The sequence below is a fragment of the Zymoseptoria tritici genome, chromosome 1, assembly GCF_000219625.1.
Source record: "Zymoseptoria tritici IPO323 chromosome 1, whole genome shotgun sequence".
In the NCBI taxonomy this organism is placed as follows: Eukaryota; Fungi; Ascomycota; class Dothideomycetes; order Mycosphaerellales; family Mycosphaerellaceae; genus Zymoseptoria; species Zymoseptoria tritici.
In genome coordinates, this window is record NC_018218.1 from 5,141,200 (window position 1) to 5,166,902 (window position 25,703).

Consider the following 25,703-nt stretch of genomic DNA (forward strand, 5'->3'; position numbering starts at 1 on the left):
TAATCTCTCACAACTTCCAATTCCAACTTCTTCCTACGCATATACGACCTCGTCTCCTCGATCTTCTGCCGGAGGAATTTCACGTGTATAGACAGTCCCGGCATCTCCTACATTCGACCGTCCAGTCCGCACCAGGTCCGCCTCTCGATTCCACCCCCACGACTCCACCCCACGACTCCCCTCCTCCGCGCACGCGACCTTCCTCCTCATATACCGCAACCATGACGACCGAAGCGCCCCTCCCCTTCGTCTACCAGTTCGCCGCCGGCGCCGTCGCCGGTGTGTCCGAGATCCTGATCATGTACCCATTAGACGTGGTCAAGACACGAGTGTGAGCGCATATCGGGTCGAAGCGGGAGACGAGACATTGTTCTGACTGAGCATCGTTGCGCGATATAGACAAATCCAAGGAAAAGTGCCAATCCCAGGTCAGGACCACTACACGAGCATGGTGGATTGCTTTAGGAAGATTATCAAGAATGAAGGGTGAGTCGAGATTACAGATCGAGTCCTCGAGGACAGCGCATGTGCCGGGCGAGGCATTGGACATTGAGATTGACAGAGTACTATGCAGCTTCTCTCGTCTCTATCGCGGTATCTCCGCCCCCATCCTCATGGAAGCACCCAAGCGCGCGACCAAATTCGCAGCCAACGACGAGTGGGGCAAGATCTACCGCAACGCATTCGGTGTCGCGAAGATGAACCAGTCGCTGTCTATTCTCACCGGAGCCTCAGCCGGAGCCACCGAGTCGTTCGTCGTCGTACCGTTCGAGCTCGTCAAGATTCGATTGCAGGGTGAGTCGCGAATCACACAAGCCAGCCAGGTTGTATCCTAACATACCACCCACCAGACCGCGCCCAAGCCGCCAAATACAACGGCATGCTCGACTGCGTCGCCAAAATTGTCCGCCAAGAAGGCGTCCTCACCCTCTACCAAGGCCTCGAATCCACCATGTGGCGCCACATCCTCTGGAACGCGGGCTACTTCGGCTGCATTTTCCAAGTCCGCGCCCTGCTCCCCGAGAACCCGACAAAAGACAAGGGTATCCAGATGCGCAACGACCTGCTGAGCGGAGCGATCGGAGGCACTGTGGGAACCGTGTTGAACACGCCGATGGATGTCGTCAAGAGTCGGATTCAGAACTCGCCCAAGGTTCCGGGAGGCGTGCCAAAGTATGGGTGGGCGTGGCCGGCGTTGGGAACGGTGATGAAGGAGGAGGGGTTTAGTGCGTTGTATAAGGGGTTCTTGCCGAAGGTGTTGAGGTTGGGACCTGGTGGCGGTATTCTCCTCGTCGTGTTCACAGGGGTCATGGATTTCTTCAGAAAGATGAGGGATGAAAAGGCGTAGACGAAGAAGAGAGGCGGGATGATGAGGTCGGTGAGGGATTGTTGTCTGACTTGGTGATTGGTAGAAACGGTGCATAGACAAGAGGCGCCCGCTACAGTGCTTCTTAGGACTCCATAGAGGCATGTGTACTATAAGCCATCCTGAGATGCCTTGTCCATTCTTCCTTTGCACAGCACATATAGTTCTGCCAACACTTCTGTCAATCGCCATGTAACGGCCAGGCATGGGTAAACAGAACATTGGATGTCTTCGAGTCTGAATCAAAGTTGGACGTCAAGGTGAATCAAATATTCAAGGGTTGGTCCAAACAGACCTCACCTCGTCCCTCCTCAATCCTCCCGTTACCTCTCTGCAATACTTCCCCAAAACATCACTTTCGCGACTTTAACAACAATCAAAACAGAACGGCTTGCCAAAGGTCTCCTGAGACAATTCAAACACAAGACTACTGCCGCTTCAAGACCTGGGCCTGTCACTGAATCTCCGCCGCAATGTCCTCATAACAAGCCACCATGATGGCGTCTCATCCACGATCTCCTACAGTCCAGAGAGACGGCGACACAGACCTTGTCGCGGTTTTACTCATCACCCGCTCCCGACCTGGTCCTCGCTTGGTCTTCCACTACCCGGAGAATCCTCTCGCCAATGACAAGCCCTCAGAGGATCCAGATACCGATCCGGAAACCGACGACGATGAGATCGCAAACGCGACGTTCGCCTCTCGAACACCATTGTCGGCGAGGACGACGTTGCGGGATGTTCCAGAATTGGGACGGATGAGCCGTTTGAAATTACACAATGGGACTCCAGGCCGAGCTGATGCGCACGTTATCGGCGGGCAGGGTGAGGGAGGTGAATTACTGACTGGAACGGTATTGGGCCATTCAGTGGAGAGTCTAGAGAAAGTCCTCAGTCCCGGTCGCTGGAGCGAAGGGAAGAAATTCGAAATCGCATTGGGAGGATGTACGTTTTTGGGGTTTCCGGTTTTTGTGCCGGAGGGTGGGGAGTGGGGTGGTGAGAAGAGGGACGAGAAGTTGGCGGGCAAGGGCGAAGGCGTGGGGAAGAAGGAAGGGAACGGACTTCTTGGCGCAGAGTTGTTGAATGCTAGGTCTGAGGATGAGGTTGCGAATGGAGAGATTACGCCGCTGGTTGGGGAGGGTGGGAGGGAGATTGGTCGAGATGGGGGAGAAGGAACGGAGTATGACTATACGCACATGCCGGATAGCTTCGAGGAGAAACCAGCCAAGTCGACGAAGCAGATGCTGGGAACTTCCGTGGAGTCGTCATCTACCAACTCGAATACGACGCACTCGGCCACTACAGATCACCTCACCATGTTTCAAGTCGTCTTCGTCTTGCGACCTGAGCAAGCGGCTTCCGCTGGCCGCATATACAAGGACTTCGTTAAGCGACTTGGCAAAGCACTGCATTACTGCCAGAAGCAGAGTGGGTATGTGGCGAACGAGAGTCAGAAGATTTTGGCCATGAAGGCAAAAGTGCGGCAACAAGCGAGGATCACCAGAGAGGACGAAGTCAAACTATGGGAAAAGATGATCGAAGGAAGCGAGCTAGCCTGGGTCCTCCGAGAAATCTACCAAAAACTCTCAACGGGCGAAGTCGCAGAATTCCGACTAAGCGGCATGGAAATGAGTCTACACACCTCCCCTCCACCTCCTCCCACCGAATCTCACGCCTCCCACCGAATCCTCGATGGACCTCTCCAGCCCAACCCACCACCTCCCGAAATAACCCCAACCTCCGCCCTCCTCCTCCTCGAACCCCCCTCGACCCTCCTAACCCGCCTTCCCACCACCCCTCCCTCCCCACTAACTCTCCTCCTCCCCTCCCTAACCTCCACCAAAACCCTCTCCAAACTCTCCGTCCAACTCGCCCTCCCCATCGCCACAACCCTCGCCCTCGCGCACCACCTCGTCACCTGGCGCAAAGCAATGCACCTCCCAGCTCCGCTACACTGGCGAAACACTTACGTCGTGGCCCCCAACGCGCCCTTGTCCAAGTTGCATGTACACATGGAGGAGTACAAGGCGCTCTTCCCGACCCTGCCAGGGTTGGGAAATATGCTGAAAGTGTTGAGTGGAAAACCGATTCGGTATGCCTTGCTGGTCCCGAGTCGGGATCATCGGGGGAAGTACATGGAGATTCTGGAGTTTCTTTGGAGGCAGGGGTGGGTTGTGCAACTTAAAACTTTCGGGTGGTTGAGTGTTCCGAGGTATCTACTGGAAGCTCCGGGCGTGGTCGGCTTGGAAGGACGATTCCTCAGGGACGTGGCGGTCTTCGACGACGACAGCGGGAGTGTCTCGAGCGAACGAACAGCGATTGCGAATGGACGATCCCGAGGTGGCGATGTCTTGGGACGCAGTAAGCGAGCGAGCGATGCGACCCAGATCTCCATGGCGGCTTCTTCGAATGGGACGGTGAGGGATGCAGGGGAGGGAGGAAAGGCGGAGAGTGTGTTGGTCACGGATCCGGCGGGGGAGAGGTGGTTGGGAAGGAATCTTGCGGAGACGTTTGAGGAGGGAGAGGGAAGGGAGATTGTGGAGGGCATGGTGGGGTTGTTGGATGGGGAGACGGCAGTGGAGGAGTTTGCGGGACGGTTGGGGGTTAAGAGGGGGAGGGTGGAGGAGGTGGTGGAGGAGTTGGAGGGGAGGGGGTGGCTGAGGTTGGTGAGGTGTATTTGATGGATGAAATCCTGACTGGACGTTTGCCGGGACTGTCAACGAACCTGTCGACCTTGACACCATTTCAGTCAGTCGACTATTCTGTCTTACCCGGAGGGTCCTCGAAGGCTGCCCAGGATACAGCACTACGGATGCTTCGCGACGACTACGAGGAATCGGGTCTTGGAGCCTCCGAGCTCCATAGGCCTCGAGCTCGACTGTGTCTTGTACATGCAGGTACGCCGCCTGTAAACACAAAGCGAACGCCATCTTTAGCCTCGCCATGGACCACGAGGTCTATTTCAGCTAGGAGGTCCCAGGTGCACAGCATCGAGCCGCATGTCGAATGTGCTGACGCTTCCCAACAACAACGATGGAACACCACGAAAACGTGGTGTTCGGCCGGTGTCTCCAGGAATCGACAATTGCTTGGCCGGTTTATATTACCGGCATACTACCGGATGCACGACTCCACGCTTGTGGGGCTGAGATTGCCCGACTTCTTGTGATTGCAAGGACTAGAATCCTACGACGCCGTATAATTGGGGCTGCAGTGGCTGGCGTTCGGCGCAGTCCACTCAGCGGAGGCGCCTATGAGGTCGCCTTTTCCAAGAGTTTGGCGCGAGGCCTTTCATCTTTGCTTCTCACTTTTGGTCTTCTTCCTTTCGTCCTTTGCACCGACAGAACGTTGTCAGTTCACAGCGGCTCCGACCTGAGCCTCTACCACCAACTGAAGATGCAACTTCAACGATCTTTACGATCACCGACCGTAGTCAACCATCTCCTCCTCGCCCTCCACCTGGCACGACTCGCATCCAGCACATGCTACTTCCCCGACGGCACAATCGAACGAAACCACACTCCCTGCAACACCTCCACCTCCATCTCCGCCTGCTGCCGCACCGACTCCCTCTGCATCAACGATGGCCTCTGCCTCGACGGCGCAAATGCATATCGTGGAAGTTGCACTGACAAAGGCTGGAGCTCCGACTGTCCCGCCTACTGTCGGAATGAGGTGCCTCAGACCGGCGTGACGATCGTTTCTTGCGATGCCCGAGCGAAGACTTACGCTTGTAATGTTGCGGACTTGGGGAAGAGAGGATGCGAGTCGGGGAACACTTTCACGTTGAAGAATGATGTTCCGACGGTCTATCTGAGGGCGGATCAGGCGCTGGAGTTGGGGTATGAGACTGGGTTCGAGATTCAGGCGGATACGAAGTTGACGTCCAATTTGACGCAAGAGGAGCAACATGCGTCGAACGGGTCGGTGACCACCACAGCATCACAAAAAAATCCACCGGACGACTCGGATAAGAATTTCACAGCGATGCAGATGATCGGCGTAGGCGTCGGTGTGGGCGTTCCGCTTCTCCTCGCCCTCATTGCAGCACTGGTATACATATCCAAGCTTCGCAAACGCCATGAATACGCTCCAGCAGCCACTGCATCCTCTGGCAAGTCTGAGGATTTCTTTCCGGAACCGAAGACTGCGTACCCTGGGTACAAGCAGCCGCAGCTACATGAAATGGACCCAGACCCGTTCCCGACGAGGAGAGAGCTGGAGTAAATCTCGTTTGGTGGAGGTGAGCCAGCGACGAGGACTGGAGGCGAAAAAAATCGAACCACTTGCATTGCCGATAGACCCGAAGAACAGCGTTCCAGCGCTGTCCACATCATTCATCAACGCAGGTCGACATCAACTCTTCTCTTCGCCACCCCCTCACGACTCCAGCATTGCCTTCACACCCCTCAAATCCACCTTTCCAACCTCGCTGACCGGGATCTTCCCCACAACCCTCAAGATCCTCGGCACCATCTGCGGCGGCAATACCTGTCCGATCTTCTGCCTCAACGATTCCTCCGTGATCCCATTCCCCGTCTCCTCGACAGCACAGCCTAATACATCCCCCACAACCACAACCGCAACCCTCACCTTTCCACCAACAACGCTCTGGATCCTGGCTTGCACATCATTGAGGTCTATTCGGAATCCTCCCACTTTGACCTGCCGATCTGTCCGTCCGAGGAATGCGACTTCGCCCTCCAGCGTCCAGTATCCCCAGTCTCCCGTGCGATACATCTTCCCTTTCCCCTCACTACCGTCAGGAGAGACCGTATCTGGCACAAATCTCAGTGCATTCTCCTCTTCCAACCCGAGATATCCCCTCGACACAGAGATCCCGCCAATGAAGATCTCTCCCGCAACCAGAGGAGGCAGCAAGACGCCATTCTTATCAAGGATATACACCCTCGTAGACATCAGCGGCCGACCAATCGTAACCGGCTTCCCATTCTGCACCCTCTGCGCAGTAGCAAGGATATGCGTCTCCGTGGGTCCATACACATTATAAACCTCCGCTTTCCCCTTTGTCCATCGATCCGCGGTAGCCTGCGGCAGGACTTCGCCGGCAAAGTAGATGTACCGCACATCATGGATGAAGTCTTCCGGATCCAGTTCCAAGGCGAGGGATGGGGTGAGCATCAAGCTGCCTACGCCATAGAGGTGGGCGAAGGGGTTGAGTGGGTCTTTGAGGAGGAGGGTCCCGCCATGGCAAAGGGTGGCGAAGACTTCGAGGAGGGCGCCGTCGAATTGAGGGGCGAGTGTTTGGGATACGGTGTGGGAGGGAGTGACGTGCAGGCGGGCGATGGGGGAGCGGAGGAGGGAGGTGACGCCGGAGTGGGTGCAGAGGATGGCTTTTGGGGTGCCGGTTGTGCCGGAGGAGAAGCAGATGTAGGCTGGGGAGTGGGGGTTTGGAGTCCGGGGGTCCAGAGTGGAGCTGGAAGGTGATTGTGTGGCTTCGTTGAGTAGGGTGTCGACGCAGAGTCTCAGGTGGCAGCCGTCGGGCGTTGGGATGGATGTACTGTATTGAGGGACGAGAGATGCCTGTGCGTTCGCGATGGCGTAATGTTGCGACCGGAGGGAATGAGGCAAGTTTGTGCTTTGAGGCGAAAAGATGCACTCTGCCCATAGAATCGCGAACATGACGATGACCCAGTTGATCGACCCATCTGCGTGGAGCATGACCACGCTACCAGGTTGCAATAACTCTTTGAGTCGACTGCCAATGATCACAATTCTCCTCGCAAGATCGTTGTAACTAATGTTCTCGCGGCGGAATGTCAATGCGGGAGCTTCCCCTCGCATACCGACTTGCTTCTCAAACAAAGACACGATATCGTCGTCGATACCTTTCAACGTCGTCTTGTTCGAGAAACAATTGCCAAATGTCATAGTTCGCTCCCTCGCTGCAGCGGTAAGCATTTTGCTCAGACATTCCGCCACTCCCAAAGTGCCCGATCCAAGACCAACCAAAGCCGACTCGAACAGATCAGCCATGACCTGCATCTCCGCCGGAGTCCGCCATTCGCTGTTGTAACAAAAGCGTACTCGACCATTCGATCCGACATACAGAGTAGGAAGAGTCTCTTTGGGTGACATGATTTCCGTGCGGTGGTTGTCGGAGTACCAAGGTGTATGCGGTTGGAGGTCACTCGACACCACGACTAGTCCACCTATGGAGAAGCCGTCGGAGGGGTCAGAGTAAGACATGTCGTCTAGCTCGAGGAGCTTGTGGAAGACTTGCTCGAGTAGTTCGTGGGCCGTGTTGGTATTGTTGATGTCCACGCTGAGGATCATCGAAGACGCAAAACTCCCGACCGCTTGATCGATGCCTGTGATAGGAAGGGAGCGCCGGGAACTAACGGACATCAGAGACACCGTGGTGGTGTCTTGGAGCTTGGCAAGGACTAAAGCCAATGCCGCTCGGGCGAGGACTTCGAAAGTGAAGCCCGTGCGAGCTTGAAATGCCTTCACATCTTCAGGGTAGAAGACGTCGGTCGAACGCATGCGGACCACAGATGGTGTTCGCGGCCCCAGAGCATGTAGGAGTGGATGATTTCGGGATGCGGAGGTGACTTCACGAGTAGCCCAGAAGGCTTTTGCGGCAGAAGAATGTTGATCGTGGTATTCCGCCAATCCTTTCACGACGTCAAATGCGTTGTCGTTGACGTTTGGAGATATTGACGAGTCTTGCATGAGTGCGTCCACGTGCTTCAGCAGGATGTCGATGGATCTGCCATCCATTAGGGAGAGGTGGTAGAACCAATGCACAACACTGAGACTGCGGTTGCTCGTGGAATTGCTCGGTGTCAGGATTCTAAACACTGGCTCGGTAGAAGCCTCGATACTCCAGTTGCGAAAGGAGTCCTCCAGATCCGCCCATTCAAGCGAGTCGACCTGCGACTCCTCCCAGTTCAGACAGAAATCGTCTTTCAGCGACGCTTTGATCAGCAAAGGGTCAGTCTCGACTTGCAACTTCAGTCGGAAGATCTGGTAGCTGGACATGGCTTTCGCGAATGCAGATTTCAGGTGAGGCAGAGCATCGGTGAAGCAGTACTGCGTGACATGCTGTACGGCCGCGCCAGGAATGAGATGGGTGTAATGAGCGGTCCCAGCTTGGATGAAAGTGATGGGAAGGCCAGTGGATGGGATGGCCTTTGGGAAACGCTGAATTGGGTCAAGCGTTTTGTCGTCGAGGTTATCCTGGCTCGCGGTGACAGTGGTGGAAGGGTCGATGGTGCTCGAACATGCTTGCTGAGTCGATGATCCGGCAGCCAACGTTCGCAACTGTGTCTTGTCAAGGAGAGTTCCAAGCTGCTTCTCACGCAAGATCACACCAGCGCCGACCTGAAGCTGCTCAGACTTCTTGATGACATTGCTGAATCGGATGGCAAGAAGAGAATCGCCGCCATTGCGGACGAACGACTCGTCCAGTTTGATGCGGTCTGGCTCGACATGTAGCAATGCGCACAATCGGTTCAGAAGCGTTTCATTAACTTTTGAGGTGAACTCCATGGCTGTTCTGCTTGCCCGGTATGATTTCCGAGTCTGTCGGAGTGGAAGTGGCAGCCGAGCTCTTTATCATTCCGGCCATTGAGCATGAACGAGCGTTATCACCGCTGTCGACGAACAAGGAGCCATTCCGTTTTGCCATGCGGTGTCACTCGCTCCGAACGGGGACCACGGCCCGTCAGGCAGCAACAAAGATATCGAAGTGTTAGCACATTAGGATGTTGCATCCGATGCTTGTTGGACTTAACCTTACCATCTGCCGGTTCTTTGGCGCGGGGTTTGTCGGCTTGTGGGGACGGCGCGAGCGGAGCGAAAGTTAGATAATCCCGGCGGTCTGGGTAGACGCTGTCGCGACACGAGGGTGACGATATCGCAGATCCAATGGTAGGGTTCGGTCGACATCACATGGTACGAGACACGGACAATGTCACTCCGTCGGATTTCGACCCGCAAGTTAGTCGAATGCCACACCGCTTGCTCTGCCGAGCTAGGGAATCTCGAGTGTAGCAGGGAAGACTTGCGTTTCTTGCAAAGGTGGCAGGAGATGAGATTGTTCCGTCTACTCCGGTTCTGAAACGTCAATCAGTGCGCGTGGTAGTTGTCGCCCGTTATGGTATCCGGGTACTTCACCCCTCCATCTTTCACAACCTTTTCCATGATCTCCATCATGAGGACACTTTCGTCAAGCGGCAGAGTCTCACTTTCCAGCTTCCCGTCTCTGATGCACCTCGTACATTCGTCCGCTTCCCAGAACAGTCCATGACCCCAATTCTCCCGGCTTTCGTCCCTGGGAATGGGGAACTCATCCGTCTGGACCTGAGCGGGGCCGTTGCCGTCTTTCGTAATCACGCGAATATTTTTAGGCTTGAAAGCCGGGCCGAATACTTGAATCTCGCCATTCGTGCCCTGGATGCGGATCGGAGGGCCCGCGGTGAAGTCGAAGTCGACGCCGGAGGCGATACGAAGAGACGTCATGCCGACTCCCATAGCCTTCTGGCGTGGGAATTGGAGGATGAAGCTTGAGGTCTCGTCGATGCCGGTAGGGTACTTGTTGACGGCCGACACGATCATGGGCTTCTCTTTGTCATGGCCTTTGGGTTGCAGGTGGTACATGATCTGCATGATCCAAGTGAGAGAGTAGATTCCCAGGTCGAGCATGGCGCCGCCAGCAAGATCAAGTTTGAGCAGCCGGTGTAGCTTGTTGCTTGTGTCGATCTCGCCGCCTTCTTCGGGCGGATTGATGTCGAGGGAACAGTCCGCTAAACATCCGAGTCAGCTAATCTCACCCTGTGTGAAGGCCAGAAGAAGAAGTACCTATCACTCGATGAACGGTTCCAATGACACCTTGAGAAACCAAGCTTCTGACTGTCGAAGAGAGTGGGAAGAAACGGGTCCACACAGCTTCAAGTAGAAAGACTCCTTTGGTTGTTGCTGCAGCAGCCAAAATGCGAGCCTGCGAAGCCGTGGCCGTCAATGCCTTCTCGCATAGCACCGCCTTGCCAGCTTCTATCGCCATCATCGCATTCTGGAAATGATGGCTGACTGGCGTGGCAATGTAGACGATGTCAACGCCCGGATCGCTGACCATTTCAGCGTATGAACCAAACAGTTTGACATTCTGCGGCGCCTTGACATCGTCGCGGAACGTTGCTGCTCTCTGCAAGCCGCTTGACGAAGCGATAGCCGTGATCAAATGGTGGACGTCGGAGACGTCTCGGGACGAAGGATCGGTGAGTAGATCTCTTGTGAAGCCTGTGAAATGTAAGCATCCGTACGAGCATGCGGTTGGAAGCCGACTCACGTCCGGCGACGTGCCCGGTCGCCATGATGCCCCATCGCAGTGTGAAGACCTTGGAGTCTGACATGTTGTTGAAAGTGTCTTTTGGGGAGACCTCGTGTGTTGTCAAGAGACATGAGCAACAGGCTGACCATCATATATTGTCGTTTTGCACGATATGCCTTGCTTCGGACATGGCTTAGGCAACAGACCTACCTTGCTTACCAGCCACTCGACCTACACCACGTCGTCGATGACTCCCATCCATAGCTTCCTGAATCTGGTCCAGTCATGTTGTCTCCTTGCTGCGTCGAAGCCAGGAGATATTCGAGGCCACCGGAGCGAATGCATGCCTATGACGGCGAAAAGAGCACAGCAGTCAAATGCTGTTCGACTTGGCGAGATGGTCGATGTATACAGATGAGACTGCTCGAAGGAGTGAGATCGAAGAGAGAATGGAAGGCGAAAAGCGGCACCCAGTCGTCACGTGATACCGCGTAAAGTGGCGAGATGAGGTAAGCACTCTAAACGGCAATCGTGACCTCACGCGACAAACTTGAGGAGTAACGACTCCCTACCAGTCTCTGCCTCCGACCTAGCATGACATGTTTCGCAAACCTCGCGAGTCTCATGACGGACTCGTAGGTCGACCTCCAACACCGCCGGGCACGCCCGCCAAAACTCCCTTCAAGCTTGCTGTGCCGCCCAGCGTGCCGCCACCGAAAATGGCGATCAAAACGAAGTCGGCGACGGCTGGTTCGACGAAGAAACAAGTGCCTCTGCCAACAATTGGCAAACAGGGCTTCACCGGAAGTGCGAAGAAGCCGGCGAGTACGCCGAAGGGAAAGCTTGGCGGCAAGGGAAATGGCAGCATCTTGAGCTTCTTCAAGAAGTCGGACGAGATGGAGGCGGAGGCGGGACTGTTCATTGAGGAGAGGAGAGCGTATGCTGGCAAGGGACCGAACGTGGAAGAATTGCAAGTACCGGAGGAAGAGGATGAGGAACAGCCTCACGATGATGAAGAAGCGGAGGCTCGATTCAACGAGAGCGGAGGATCTGTGAAAAGGCGCAAGACAGATGGCAGTGGCAGCCCTGCTAGTTCAAATGGGGAAGGCTCTGGTCTAGAGCAACGTTCGAGTCCTGCTCTGAGGAATGGACCTCGCAAAGCGGGACCATTCTTTGAAGAGTCGGACAGCGAGCAGGACGAGGAGGAACCTCAGGCTATCATCGGCACAGGTCAAGGACCGGAGAATGGCATAGTTGCTGGAGAGATGCCACGCCAAGCTACGCCATCGCATGGTACTGAAACCACCGCGAAGGCAGAACCTAACGAAGAACCACAACCTTCCATCGTGAAACAGGAGACGACTCCCGAGCCAGGACCAAGCACATTTTCGAAGCCACCACTCATCAAAGAGGAAACGAGCTACGAGCCAGGTCTTGATGAGTTCGACGACTTCGACCAGATGGGCGACTTTGACGAGGACCTGTTTGAAGAGGGTGACGAATATGTGGAGAGGAGGTACATGGAGGAGCAGGCAAGGCTGGAAGCGGAGGACGACGAAAGGGACTATGACGGCCCAGTTGGAGAAGACCACCAGAATGCAGCCGGCAGCAGCACCACAACTTCTCGAGACGCCTCTTGCCCGATCTGCAGCATAAGCTTGAGTGGTGTCAATGAGTCCGACGCTGGAATCCATGTCAATAATTGTCTCGACGGCAATCCCACACCTCTTCCTGTCAAGAAGGAAGTTCAAAAGTCCGAGCCCAAGATCAAGTCCGAGCATGTGTCTTCACCGCATCAATTCAAGCGGCCGGCTCGAGAACCAAGGGAGGGCCAAGCCAGTCCATTCACACTGGGACAGCCAGCATCTACCGGAGGCTCTGCTTTCAAGAAGCTCATGTCTGGACATGCCGAAGACGCTGCCTGGGCAGAAGCTGCAGCGGCGGAACATGCTTCAAGAGGCAAGCCATCATACACACGCACATGTCCATTCTACAAGATTTTACCCGGCCTCTTCATCTGTGTTGATGCCTTCAGATATGGCGCCGTGAAAGGCTGCCAGGCCTACTTTCTCAGTCACTTCCACAGCGATCACTACATCGGCTTGACCTCGACTTGGACGCACGGCCCGATATACTGCTCAAAGGTGACCGCCAATCTGGTGAAACAGCAACTTCGTGTCGATCCGAAGTATGTCATCGCACTAGACTGGGAGAAGCCGTGGGAGATTCCAGGCACGAAAGGAGTTACAGTCACCATGATCTCCGCGAACCATTGTCCGGGCAGCTCTCTCTATCTCTTTGAGAAAACCATAGGCAGGAAGACGAATGGAGAGCCTCGCCAGCAACGCATTTTGCATTGTGGTGACTTCAGAGCATGCAGAATGCATGTCGAGCACCCTCTTCTCATGCCCGACATCCGCGACAAGGTCACTGGAAAGACCAAGGAGCAGAAGATTGATGTCTGCTATCTCGACACGACATACCTCAACCCAAAGTATGCATTTCCCGAGCAAGAAGCCGTCATCAAAGCCTGTGCAGATATGTGCGTCTGCTTGAGCAAAGACACACCTGATGAAACTGACGGCTGGGAACAAATGAAACGCCAGCGGGCAGGCGAAGGTATGGTGAAGTTCGTCCGCAAAGAATCCAACACTGCCATCAAAGAAGAAGAGCCAGTCGATCCATCCTCCGTCGGCAACATGAAAGTCGAGAAGAATCCTCACGCCAGCCAACAAGTGCTCTCCTCCATCACAGAAAAGAAGACCCGCGGTCGCCTCCTCGTCGTCGTTGGAACATATTCCATCGGCAAAGAGCGCATCTGTCTTGGCATCGCCCGCGCTCTGCAGGCGAAAATCTACGCTCCACCCTCCAAACAACGCATCGTCGCCGCGCTCGAAGACCCCGAACTCGACTCCCTGATGACCTCAAATCCTCGCGAGGCGCAAGTTCATATGACGCCTCTCTTCGAGATCCGGGCCGAAACGCTGGATGACTATCTGAAAGACTTCTTTCCGCACTTCACCCGCGCCGTCGGCTTCCGTCCCAGCGGCTGGAATTACCGCCCTCCCAACTCCCGTTTCGTCGAAAGTCCGTTGGTTCAAACGGTACTGCACTCCGACAATTGGAAGAGCGGCTATAGTATGCGGGAACTGGTTCCGCAGCGAGGCAGCACCAGTCGAGCGAGCTGTTTTGGAGTGCCGTATAGTGAGCACTCAAGTTTCCGAGAGTTGACGATGTTTTGTTGTGCGTTGCGGATCGAGAAGATCATCCCGACGGTCAATGTGGGCAGTCAGAAGGGCAGAGAGAGGATGAAGGGATGGTGTGAAAGGTGGGCGGCGGATCGGAAGAAGAATGGATTGTATAAGTTGCCCATTGATGGGAGTTGGTGAGGGATAGTGTGAACGTTTCACGAAGAGATTGGACCGAACAACAGAGATGCATTACGATACCACGGGCATCCTTGACAGCAACCACAACACATCGAATACGATTTTTTTAAACACAGGGCAAGACTACGCCCTCTCAAACACCATCTCCGTCGTCGGCCTCACATCCTCCGCCTTACAATCCCCAAAACTCCACTACCCTCCTCCTCAATCCGAAATGATTCTCTCCCGGCTGCACATGTCCGATCACGCCCTCCCTCCGACTCTCCACCCTATGCGGCACCATCAACGGCCTCCCCACGAATTCCTCACACGTATACAACGCAAAGCCCAACGCCTCCTTTGCTCCTGCCGGAATTCCCAGCTCATCGATCAACGCGAAATTCGTCTCTGGCATCTTCTCCCGAAGGTAGTTGATGATGTTCGGGTGATAGGACCCTCCACCGCCCATGAAGACTTCGTGGAGAGGCTTCGGTGCATAGCGGACGTAGTGTTCGTGCAAGGATTGCGCGGTCACACGGGTAATGGTCGCCACGGCATCTTCAGGACTCGCTCCATTCACCACCATGCGCTTGCAAATGTCTTCCGCCATGGTATCGCCGAACGTCTCCCTTCCGGTGGTTTTCGAAATCTCATGAGCAAAGTACGGATTCGACAACACTTCGTCCACGATACTCTGATCGACCTTCCCAGCTGCGCCCAGCGCCCCATCACGATCATATTCCCGCTCGCCCTTGGTGAAATACCGCATCGCAGCATCGACAAAGACATTTCCTGGGCCGGTGTCAAAATCGTAATGTCCTTGCACATCACCCGCCGGACTGATGGAGAAATTCGCGATTCCGCCGATATTCTGCACCGCGCGGTTTTTGGTCGGGTGGTTGACGAGTAGACTATCCAGAGCGGAGAAGATGGGACACCCTTGTCGACCGAGGGACATATCCGAGACGCGGAAGTTTCCCATTGTCGTGATTCCAGTGTTTGCGGCTATGATGGAGATCTCCCCGATGTCCATGTGTGCGCGGGAGACATCTCGGTCGGGGAACAGGGAGGGGAGAGGGAGGTGCCGCAGAGTCTGGCCTTGGCCGCCGATCAGGTCGATGTCGTCCCTGAGGGAGAAGTTGTGTTCTGTAGCGAAGGTCTGAAGAGCGGAGGCGACGAATTCTCCGATCCGGATGTTGAGGACGGAGACTTCTTCCGGAGATGTGGTGTTTGAAGCGATGGCGCACATGGTTTTGGATTTCAGGGTGGAGGGGAAGGGGACTTCGCCGTGGTGGAGGAGGCGCATGTGGAGTGGGGAGGAGGGGGTGGTTTGCGTGAAGAGACGTGGACTATGTCGATGCCGTCCATGCTTGTGCCTTGGTTTGTGCCTAGGACGTGGAGGGAGAGGGGCCGGTGGTCATTTTGGTAAGACATGGTTGCTTCGCTGGATTCTGGACCGATTCTCGTGGAGAGCAAGCTCCGAAGAAGACGTGGTCGCGGACAAGAGTCTCAAGATCAATTGAGGGCTTCAAGAGTAGATTGCCCTACGATAGAAATCTCCTCCGGCACATACAAGAATCTTGCTGGAGATCTGCTGAATCAGCAGGCTTCAAGTGAATGTGCGTGGCATCGAGCAAGTTTCGTCGGCTAAAAGGCGAATTCGACAAAAATCAAGTGGTCAATTCGAGCAAAGATCACCCAGCGGCAACGTCACTTTTACGATGCCACATGTTGACAGCCGTGTAGCAGCATATCACTCTCCACAATGTCTCGCGTGGTTCTCCAGACAAGTCACGCGATGAAGGCTGCCGAGAATGCACAGACGGAACTTGGTGTGGTTCGTCCTGATTCATCTCTTCCTACCCAAGACAACTTGGAGAAGTCTAGAGGCCATCGAGAGGCTGTTCGAAACGAGAAGTCCATTCGTTAAGGACATGGAACGACATGTCAAGGCGACAGGAGCACCTTGGCTTGGTGGCTTCGGACGAGCATATTGAGCAAGAGTCGGTGAAGGAGAAGGATGAGGATGGCGTGGCTCATGCCGATGTGTGATACAAAATATGGAACAATGAGAACCTGTATCTGCTACTGTCTCAGGTCAAGTTCCAAGACAACTGTGAGAAGTCAAAGATCTGCGAGACATCGTCCAATATCTCCGATGGAATCTCGAAGGGCGACAGATCCAGGTTCTCGTTATTAAAGGCTTGAGTATCGAAAGTGGCAACGTCTGACGACGAGGCGAACGTGTTGGGCGTCTCCGCGATTGCATTGAGCCGTCCACTTTGCCCGCGAGTGTTGTGTCGTTGCACTGTCATGAAGTCGTCGATTCTGGTGATCTGATCCTTCAGTCGCTGGCTGGCACCTTTGCTCGCGTGTAGGCCTTCGAGCGTAGACAAGAGCTGAGCCATGGCCATCATAACGTCGCGAATGCTGCGATACTCGTTCTCGCTCAGTCGCTGCTCCAATGTAGTGGCGAGGATTTGGCCAATGACACCCAGATGGAACAGAAGAGGGACGCTGATCGCATGGTGATAGCCAGTCGGTATCGCGCTGAACGCATTCACTACCTCGTTCGCGATTTGGCATTTCTCAAAAATGCTTCCGCCGGTTACGGACAGAAGAGTCATGCGCAGCAGCTGGACCGTTGCCACAATATCGGCGGCCTGAAACCCAAATCGATCCAGTCTTGGCTTGGAAGTGATCGGGTTGGTCTCCTTCAGACACTGCGGTAAAAGCCCGTACATGGACATCACGCTGTTCAGCACCGCTTCCTGTGACAGCGAGTCGGATGCTTGAAGAACTCCATCGATCAAAGTCTGCCGTTGAGCGCGACTTTTCCGGACAGAAAGACGCATGATGATGTGTTCCAACACCCTGTACAGGTCAATGACGAAGTTCCGGCCAGCCATCCAGCTCACACTGTTGCTGTCGGCTGAGGAGCCCAAGCCTGTGCTAAGGAGTATGGTGTCTGTCGCAAAACCAGAGTCGTCGAACATGTCGTCATCTACCTCGGAGGGATACGACACGCTCGATTGGTATTCTCGACTGCGGATCACACCTCCCCAGACAATGGAAGTGAAGATGTCCAAGGTGTATATGGACCAAAATAGGCGTCGGCGTTCCTGCGTTTCAACCAGTCCGATATCGCTGGGCCAATTGTTCTCATCGTGAAGACCCTCGGAAGCCACTATAGTGTGGTAACGACCTAGGTGTCCATGCATGTCACGGAACTTTCCATCCTGAATGGCTGCCAGTGCGAGCAGGGCATGTGTTCGCAATGTGTTGAGATCCGTGTGGTCGCCATTAACCTGGCGTATAGACTCGGTGTAGTACACTTCAGGTGCAACAGGTTGAAGACTTTGTAGGTCCCATCGAGGATTGAAAACAGCCCCATCTCGCACGCGAGCTGAGACAAGCGCACACACAGCCATTGTGACGGCAAACAGCGATTTGTTAGTGTTGTACTCCGCGCGTGAGACGCGGCGGATGAATGTCGGTTGGTGGAATAGTGGAAATATAGGATAAACGATCTCGAAGAATAATTCCACAAGGTCCATAACGGTGGCGTGAGTGTAATCACTCGGCGCTCTCCAGGTACTGTGTTGCTCTCCATGGATCGGGTTTCGATTCGCAGGTTGCGGCATTGAATGGCGTGGTGGAGAGCGGGAGCGCCGACGCTGATGCTGATGCTGATACTCGTCACTCCGATGGTTTCCAATCTCGTTGTGCGGGCTGCGAAGCTGATCGCTCGGGCTAAGGTGATGTCGAGCATCTTTGGGGCTCTCTTGCTGGATCGTGCTTCTTCGCCGATCGTCGGTCTGAAACCGCTGATTGCGAAGATCTCCGGTTGGTCCAGGCTGTTGATGGCCACTCCATCGGCGCTCTTCTCGACTGCCTCCGGCGGTGGTATTGGGTAGCGTGGAGTTATTTCCAGGCACGCGGGTTAAAAAAGCCTGGCCTGGTATAGCATGTTGTCCTGAGATGGCAGTTGGGCCGCTTAATGAGACTCCCGTGTCCGAGGCATGTTGCTCAACGCGTCCAGCACCCTCGGCCTGCCCATTCGACGAGGTACCTGCCACGCCAGCCCTTGCGTGAGGCTCCCCATCATCACGCCGACGAGGCGCTCCTCTCCGCTTTTGGGGCCGATTGAAAGTGCATGGCTGATCGAAAGAAACGCAGCTTTGGCAGCGGGAGTCGTTCAGACTGGCTCTGCATCGCTTGCTTCGTTTGTGGCAGTAGTCGCACGCACGGGAGATGCGCCGCTTCTTCACTCGATGTGAGTGCTCATCGTCGCTCATATTGACGACCGTTGTTGCCGATACATGAATGATCTAATCCGCAGTCGTCGCAGAGATGAAGGAAGAGCGAGCCGTAAGAATAGATTGCTCAACTGTCGATTGATAGAGGTCTAAGGTTATATGATGAACAAGATGTTGTGGTTGATCACGCGAGCCGAGGGCTAAGGCGAGGGAAGGTGGAGTCATGGAAGCGGCCCTGAAAATTTGAAGAGACAGCGAGGGTATATTGATGGCAAGACCTGAAATATTGATTCACCGCCTCAATGTAGTATGAAATACCGCTAATTAACAACGCCTCAAATCTACCTAGAATGCTACCACTTGTTATCAAACACTTTGCCATCCACATAATTGACCATCTCCGAGACAGGCTCAAGCGAATTGGCCTTGCCACCGAATTGAATGCCTTTTCGCATGACTTCGCGATAGTTTTTCCCGGGATTGACCTTGCCCAGCACATACGACTCCCGAGTCGCGACCTTGTCCGGCACAGGAATACTTCGACCAACAACTGCCTCCATTCCTTGCCACGCAAAAGTGATGGCCTCCTTCGCATCAGCTGGAATACCGGCCTCGTCGAGCATAACGATCCTCGTCTCTGGGAATGCTTTCTGCATATAATCAACGATATTGGGGTTCTTGGCTCCGCCGCCACACATGAAGATCTCCGCGAGAGGACCGTATTGTGTTGGCATGTAGCGGTGGTAGTGGTCGACGATAGCAGCAGCTGTGATTCTGGTTACTGTGGCCACGATGTCGTTTTCGGAGAGGCCCTTCTTCAGCCCTCGTTCAATCAGATCGTGAGCGATTGTGTCTCGGAATACCTCTCGGCCAGTGGTTTTCGGCGGCGCTTTCGAGAAGTAGGGATGTCGCGTCAGGAACTCGTCGACAAGCTGTTGGTCCACTGTTCCAGCTCGGCCCATGGCTCCGTCCTTGTCGTACTCTCGCTCTCCGTTGGTGAAATGTCTCACGACAGCGTCGATGAAGACGTTTCCTGGACCCGTGTCGAAGTCGAAGTACTCCTGGTTCAACTTGCCGTCCTTATCGGGCGGAATGAAGCATACATTTGCGATACCTCCAATATTCTGGCAAGCGCGAAGTTTGGTTGGATGGTGAAGCACAAGAGAGTCGAAGAAACCAATCAGTGGAGCTCCCTGCCGCCCAGCAGCTTGATCAGATACTCGGAAGTCTGTGACGGTTGTGATACCAGTTCGACTAGCGATGAATGTTCCCTCGGCCATGGTCAATGCAGATTGAGTTTGGCCTTCCTCTGGCATGCTGAGTAGCCAGATTGTCTGTCCGTGTGATCCGATGGCGTCGATGCTGGCAATCGATACGTTGTGCTTGGCCGCGAATTCATGAACCGCCGATGCGAAAGTCTCTCCGAGCAGAACGTTGACCTCTGAAAGCTCCTCGGGTGTCGTGCTGTTCTTGAGAATCATTTTCATCACACGCTTCTTGATCGTCTGCTCAAGAGGCACTTCGTCGTATTTCAGCAGCTCGAAGTCCATGGGAGCTCCTGGGGATGATTGCCGGAATCGACAGAGTGCACAATCAATGCCATCCATCGAGGTTCCTGAGTTGAGTCCTAACACAGTGATGTCCAAATCGGGCCCGGCATGGTATCCATTGACTCCATGGATTCCGTTGACACCATTAGTGCCGTTGACCGAATGGGTCACTGAGATTCCGTTTGCTGAAGGCATTGTGTATGCGATGATGCTTGTCAAAATTGGCTTGGAAGATGTGAGCTCAAAGAACGGGGTCTTTGGGCATCGGCAATTATTTACTCCAAGCTACACTGGTCGAGAGTTAAAGTGCCGACATGGCAGAACGGCCGGTAGGGCAAGGCGAGACCGCGGTGTTGTTGGAGCATCGAGCTCGCTTGAATGGCTAAACATTTAACAGATCTTCCAGCTCGCAATTTGTTCGGCTACGGATGGAACAGCCGCTCAGACGCCGTCAATATTCGTACATACTCCCATTCGGGAAGTGAGCAGCACGTCGGTTCCGACACAGGTGAGTCGGGGTCGGACTCTGTGTTCGCGTTGATCAAATTGTCTGGAAGAGAGTTGCCTTTCGACACACGATCAGTAAACAGCGTTACTCGTCCAGCAGACTTTAGTCAAATGGATTTGGTATGTGATGTTCTTGAACGTCCGGCATGTACAAGCGAGTATGTCCGCAAACGCTGACAATACCAACAGTTCGATCTTAAAGGCCAGACGGCAGTGGTCACAGGAGGTGCGCGAGGACTTGGGCTTTCATTCGCAGCTGTTCTCGCTCGAGCCAACTGTAACATCGCCATTCTCGACATTGGCCCTGATGCATCCGAAGGCGTCAAAAGCCTCAAATCAGAAAGCGCCGTGAAAGTACAATACTACACATGCGACATCAGCTCCACGTCACAAGTCACCGAGGTCATCCAACGAATCGACCAAGACTTTGGACGAATCGACATCAACGTCAACGCCGCTGGAGTCGTCAAGGACGAACCTTTCTTATCCACGACGGAAGAAAATCTGGATCGCACTTTTGCCATCAACTTCAAAGGCTCTTTCTTCGTTGCACAGGCTTGTGCCGCAAGCATGATTCGTCGATTGAAGTCGTCGAACCAGGGCATACCGGTTGATCCATCCATCGATGGTGGCAGCATAGTCTTCATTGCTTCGATCTCAACGCATATTGCTTCCAGCGCGCAGAACATCAGCGCCTACGTTGCGTCGAAAGACGCTGTGCGAGGTCTGGTGAGACCCCTTGCTGTAGAGCTTGCACCATACGGCATCAGGGTGAACAGCCTTAGTCCCGGGTAATGAGAATCCTATCGTCATGATTTCGCCTTCGCTAACGAGTCTTTTTAGATACATGATGACCGATATGATGCGAGGATTGCAAAGCCAGCAGCCAGACTTGGTTAGCCAGTTCATGAAGGAGACTCTACTGGGTGGTGGAAAGCGAATTGGGCAGCCGGAAGAGCTGCAGGGCCCTTTGCTTATGTTATGCTCTCGAAAAGCAGGTGGATGGATGACGGGACAAGAGCTGTTGGTCGATGGTGGTGCATCGAGCTGGAAGCACCCTGCCGTGCTCAGTCACTGAGTCGACGAGCGAAAGGAATCGGTAGATAGGGGTTCAAAATTTTGACATTGTGCGACAAGTGCAATCACAGGTAATCTTGATATCGATATCGTCGAAAGTGTGCTGTAGCAGTTGTCCCCCAGGCCCGCCGAACTTGGAGAGCTGTGCGTCGTTGAAAATGCTCAACTTGAAAGCAGCATTGTGCGAATGTTCAACGATCAGCTGAGCGAGAGCGCGCAAAGGGACACAGTTGAAAGGTTCAAGATCAGGGTAATAGCACAACTTCATTTAGTTACTCTTTCTCACTATCATGTCATCACTCAACCGCCGCACATCGCTCTTCTCCTTTCCTTTCAAACTTTCTCCTCTGCGAATGTCTGCAAATCACCCTTCTCATCAGAGCTATCGCCTCGGTGACCGTCCTCATTCACCTCGTATCCGTCCACTTCCGCGAACAATCTCTTCGATGCCAGCACGAGGTCGCCGCCAGCCTCCTGCAAGCGAGCCTCGTAAGAAGCCATGTTCTTGCTGACAAGCAAGCTGTCGTTCGTGAATAGCAAGTTGATCTCTTCCAGGGACTTGTTCGCTACCTCTGGGTACAAGAAGTAGATGATCGGAGTAGCAATGACGTTCATGGCACCGAAGAAGAGGAAAGTGCCGTATCCGAGCTTGTCGAGCATGATTGGGATCACAAAGCCGGTGACACCGCAGCCAATGGCCCAACCCATGATAGTCATGGCATAGCCTTTGGCTCGGATCTCCTGTGGCCAGATCTCGGAGCCGTAGATCCAGCAAGGCACTATAGATTGGTGTCAGCCTTTCAATGCTCGTAGAATAACGAAGACGTCGCAACGTACCGATGTTGAACATTGTAAAGAACCAGAGGAAGACGAAAACGAACGATGCTGCTGCTGTGCCGAGGGATTGGGACAGCTCGGGGTTGCTGGCAAGAGAATCTCTTGATGTCTTGATGAATGCGGCGACCAGGAACAGAGAGATTCCTTGGGTGACGAAAGAGACAAGAAGGGACTTTCTCCGTCCCAGTCGATCGATAACAAGTGCAGCGGCCGCGGTTCCGAAAATACCAAAGGTGTTGACGAGTCCGGCGAGCCAGCTCGATTTGTACTCATCAAAGCCGGCAAGCGCAAAGAGCTGGGTTGCCCAGGTAGCCTTCAAATACATTAGCGTGTGGTTTGGTCATATCGGATGCTGTTCATGACGTACGATGGCCAGAATACCAGTCCATTGCTGAATGGTCTGCAGGGCAGCACCCATAGCCGCTCGTCGACCAAGGTGAAGAGATCCCGAGTATCGCCCACCCAAGAAGATGTTGATGTACTTGTTTCGCTTGTGTCCCGAGTCTGCAACAATAGCGTCGAGCTGTGCAATCTCTTTGGTGAGTTCGGAGTCGTCTACGGCCAGATCGCCGCGAAGCTTTCTTAGAATTTCGATGGCGTCGGCACGGCGGTGGTTGGCAACGAGCCATCTGTACAAGAGTGTCAGCGTGTCACCGACGTTCATGGTTGCATAGAAGTATACCTGGGTGATTCAGGAACGATTGGCACGATCACTAAGACGATGACCATGAAGGAGGCCATGAACCCGAAAGGAAAGCGCCAGCGGAACTCCGGTCCCATGTCTCTGATGCCAAAGTTGAGCCAGTAGGCAATTACGATGCCCAAGAAGTTGGCAACAAACACAAGGGAGAAGGTGGAGCCTCGATTGTGTGCGGAAGACAGTTCAGACACCCAGGACGGGATGATAGTGTTGACGAAACCAATTCCCAGTCCGGCGACGATGCGGGCAATGATGAACTAGCACAAGTCAGGACAAGACGACTCATTCGATTGAGATTACAATGAGCTTACCATATCCGAGTTGACGCTGCCGCACATCAGAGCAGCACCCAGGACACAGAGGGCTGCTCCGATGGCAACACCCTTCTTTCTTCCAATCTTGTCACCAGTCCACCCTCCAAGGAGACAACCGATCATGGCACCAAAGTAGTATGCAGCCGCGAGACCACCTTGCTTGGTCGGGTCCGTAACTTTACCATTTGCTCCGATCTTGGCCATGTCAATGAAACCGGGCGTGCCTGAAACCGAGCCATAGACACCCTGGTTGTATCCCTCGAAGATCAAAGCGATGGCACTGAAGACATTGAGGAGAATGAAGAGGAACTTGCCCGGCAACCGGCGCCAAAGTTGGATACCCATTGTAGAGGATGCAGAGATGAGGCCCGAGTGAATGGATTGTGGGGAATGGAGAACATGGGGTTACAGAACCGGCGATCAGGTCGAAGTATATGCACTTCCACGTGGAGTAGTTCGGGCGTTCGGTCTTAGCGTAATTGTCAGCGTGACGACCCAGCTCCAAGTCTTCGCCCACTGGTGGAGATGGGCTCATGTGGCAGCGTCTAGACGGCTATCTTGGTATAATTTTAAGCGACGGAGGTCGGGACCGAACTTAACCGCCATCGCACAACTGGCACGGCGTCGAGACTGCGGGGATGAACACTACCTAGGCAATCAGTAGAGGTCAAATCGGCCACATGACCACCAAAAGCGCACGGCTGTACAAGCCATCGTCTGTCTCGTCTTCTTCGACATTGGTGTTGACAAGTTGCCTAGATTGACAACTCTCCGACTTCTCCCGGCTCAAATCTCCACCTCGACGATGGCAACGAAACAAACGATTTGCCGATGGGCAGCACTGTCTCTATCGTCCATTGCGGGAGTGTTTGTCCCTGACATTTTGCTTCCAAGGGATGCATCCGAGGCCATCAAGCACGAGCTGGTCGCAGTCAGCACAACGGGAACCGACGAACGAGCTCAGTCCTGGTTGACGGAGCAGAAAGTTCCAGATCCAGAGACGATAAAAGTCTACCATGATTGGAAAACCATGCTCGCTGAGGGAGACTTCGACATCGTCTATATCTCAACGCCTCATCCACTCCACTATGAGCACACAATGGCCGCGTTGAAGGCAAAGCGGAACGTGCTCGTCGAAAAGCCAGCAACCATGAACGCTGTCCAGTTCAAGGTTCTTTCGGATCTAGCACGCAAGCAGGGAGTGGTATTGATGGAGGCAATGTGGACCAGGTACCTGCCCGCGACTCGATATTTACAGGAAGTCCTGTTGCCAAAGATCGGAGAAGTGAGAAGAGTCTACGCGGACTTCTCCTTTCCAATCGTTTCGGACGATCTGTCCCACTCTTCTAGATTCCTCGATAAAGGTGCTGGAGCAGGGAGTCTGTTGGATCAAGGAGTGTATGCCCTGACATGGGCAGACCTGGGGCTCAATGGTATTCCATCTAAGGCGCTCACGAAGGTTGCACACGCAAGCACCATGAATGTCCCAGGAGTTGCAGGAGAAGTGGACGATATCACCACTGTCGTGCTATCCAAGCAGAATTCGGAAACAGCAGTTCAAGAAGCCGTGGCGATTGTGACAACGAGCATGACTTTGCCAGGATCAAGCAAACCAGCTTTCTACCAACGACTCCAGGCAAACAAGAGTGCACCTTCCGTCAGAATCGAGGGAACCAAGGCAAGTATTGCTGTTCCGTTCCCTCCAATCCGACCGCAGGAGTTGAGAGTGCAGTGGTATGGAGCGGAGCATCTCGATAAGGATGGCATCGAAACTGAAGAAGTCATCAAGAAGCCTGTGGAGCGAGGCTGGGGTATCTGGTACCAGGCCGATGTGATCGCGGAGAAGGTGTTCTCTAGGCAGGCTGGAGCGGAAGGAGAGGTTATAGGGTATGAGGAGTCGTTGCGTGTGCTTGGATGGATGGACGCTGCTAGAGCACAGGCTGGCATTCGATACAGTGAGGAGTCCGAGAGAGTCTAGACTCCGTGCATCGCGAGTACCCCACCTTCGTGCTCTGATGTATGCATGCAACTTTTGTCGCTGGTCCACATGTCATCTTACGACTTGCAACCCAAAGGCAGAGTGCGTCGAAGACTGCCCGAAAGCCGTGATACATCCGAGCTCAGTGCGTGCCATGGAGCCGCGTACCAGTTTGCAGCGGGTCGGACCTCCAAGCTAGACAATCAACCGCCTTTCAACCTTTCAACCGTCATGTCGTCGCATACATCCGATCGCTTCAACGTAGAAGGAAGAGGCAATTGCGGAGATGATATGGAGAAATGCAGAGCCTGGGGCCCCGCGTGCTGTTCCAGTTTTCTCGTGATTGCAAGTCGGGCAAAGAAGCCTGGAGTTCACACCCTCATTAGAACAGCCACGTCTAACGATGGAGCCACCATACACTCACATCGTCGTCGGTGCTGGCTCAGCGGGCT

At 54.2% G+C, this 25,703-nt stretch overlaps 9 protein-coding genes across 9 annotated transcripts; 4 read left to right on the forward strand and 5 right to left on the reverse strand.

The window, feature by feature from the left end:
• Window positions 1–221: 221 nt before the first annotated feature.
• Window positions 222–1,348, forward strand: MYCGRDRAFT_34756 (uncharacterized protein; the record flags this gene model as incomplete). The annotated part of the gene is made up of 4 exons (XM_003856650.1): window positions 222–331; window positions 400–486; window positions 575–795; window positions 852–1,348. The coding sequence occupies 4 exons, from the start codon at window positions 222–224 to the stop codon at window positions 1,346–1,348; spliced, it is 915 nt and encodes a 304-aa protein (XP_003856698.1).
• A 4,668-nt stretch (window positions 1,349–6,016) lies between these two features.
• Window positions 6,017–6,775, reverse strand: MYCGRDRAFT_16590 (uncharacterized protein; the record flags this gene model as incomplete). Its single annotated transcript, XM_003856942.1, has 1 exon — window positions 6,017–6,775. A coding segment is annotated over one exon (759 nt), but the record flags the coding sequence as incomplete, so codon positions are not given.
• Window positions 6,776–9,460: 2,685 nt separating this feature from the next.
• Window positions 9,461–11,047, reverse strand: MYCGRDRAFT_67286 (uncharacterized protein; the record flags this gene model as incomplete). The annotated part of the gene is made up of 3 exons (XM_003856941.1): window positions 9,461–10,137; window positions 10,193–10,630; window positions 10,680–11,047. 3 exons carry the CDS (start codon window positions 10,741–10,743, stop codon window positions 9,461–9,463), a joined length of 1,179 nt encoding a protein of 392 aa, XP_003856989.1.
• A 1,050-nt stretch (window positions 11,048–12,097) lies between these two features.
• On the forward strand, window positions 12,098–14,029 carry MYCGRDRAFT_54222 (uncharacterized protein; the record flags this gene model as incomplete). Its single annotated transcript, XM_003856651.1, has 2 exons — window positions 12,098–13,366; window positions 13,421–14,029. Coding segments are annotated over 2 exons (1,854 nt in total), but the record flags the coding sequence as incomplete, so codon positions are not given.
• Window positions 14,030–16,122: 2,093 nt separating this feature from the next.
• MYCGRDRAFT_34632 (uncharacterized protein) lies at window positions 16,123–18,327 on the reverse strand (the record flags this gene model as incomplete). The annotated part of the gene is made up of 2 exons (XM_003856940.1): window positions 16,123–17,634; window positions 17,968–18,327. The coding sequence occupies 2 exons, from the start codon at window positions 18,325–18,327 to the stop codon at window positions 16,123–16,125; spliced, it is 1,872 nt and encodes a 623-aa protein (XP_003856988.1).
• Window positions 18,328–18,641: 314 nt separating this feature from the next.
• On the reverse strand, window positions 18,642–19,895 carry MYCGRDRAFT_84209 (uncharacterized protein; the record flags this gene model as incomplete). Its single annotated transcript, XM_003856939.1, has 1 exon — window positions 18,642–19,895. The coding sequence occupies one exon, from the start codon at window positions 19,893–19,895 to the stop codon at window positions 18,642–18,644; it is 1,254 nt and encodes a 417-aa protein (XP_003856987.1).
• Window positions 19,896–20,534: 639 nt separating this feature from the next.
• On the forward strand, window positions 20,535–21,423 carry MYCGRDRAFT_34232 (uncharacterized protein; the record flags this gene model as incomplete). Its single annotated transcript, XM_003856652.1, has 2 exons — window positions 20,535–21,136; window positions 21,189–21,423. Coding segments are annotated over 2 exons (837 nt in total), but the record flags the coding sequence as incomplete, so codon positions are not given.
• Window positions 21,424–21,755: 332 nt separating this feature from the next.
• On the reverse strand, window positions 21,756–23,618 carry MYCGRDRAFT_32616 (uncharacterized protein; the record flags this gene model as incomplete). The annotated part of the gene is made up of 5 exons (XM_003856938.1): window positions 21,756–22,201; window positions 22,260–22,572; window positions 22,627–22,888; window positions 22,942–23,216; window positions 23,271–23,618. The coding sequence occupies 5 exons, from the start codon at window positions 23,616–23,618 to the stop codon at window positions 21,756–21,758; spliced, it is 1,644 nt and encodes a 547-aa protein (XP_003856986.1).
• Window positions 23,619–24,255: 637 nt separating this feature from the next.
• MYCGRDRAFT_102874 (uncharacterized protein) lies at window positions 24,256–24,671 on the forward strand (the record flags this gene model as incomplete). The annotated part of the gene is made up of 1 exon (XM_003856653.1): window positions 24,256–24,671. A coding segment is annotated over one exon (366 nt), but the record flags the coding sequence as incomplete, so codon positions are not given.
• Between the last annotated feature and the right edge of the window lie 1,032 nt (window positions 24,672–25,703).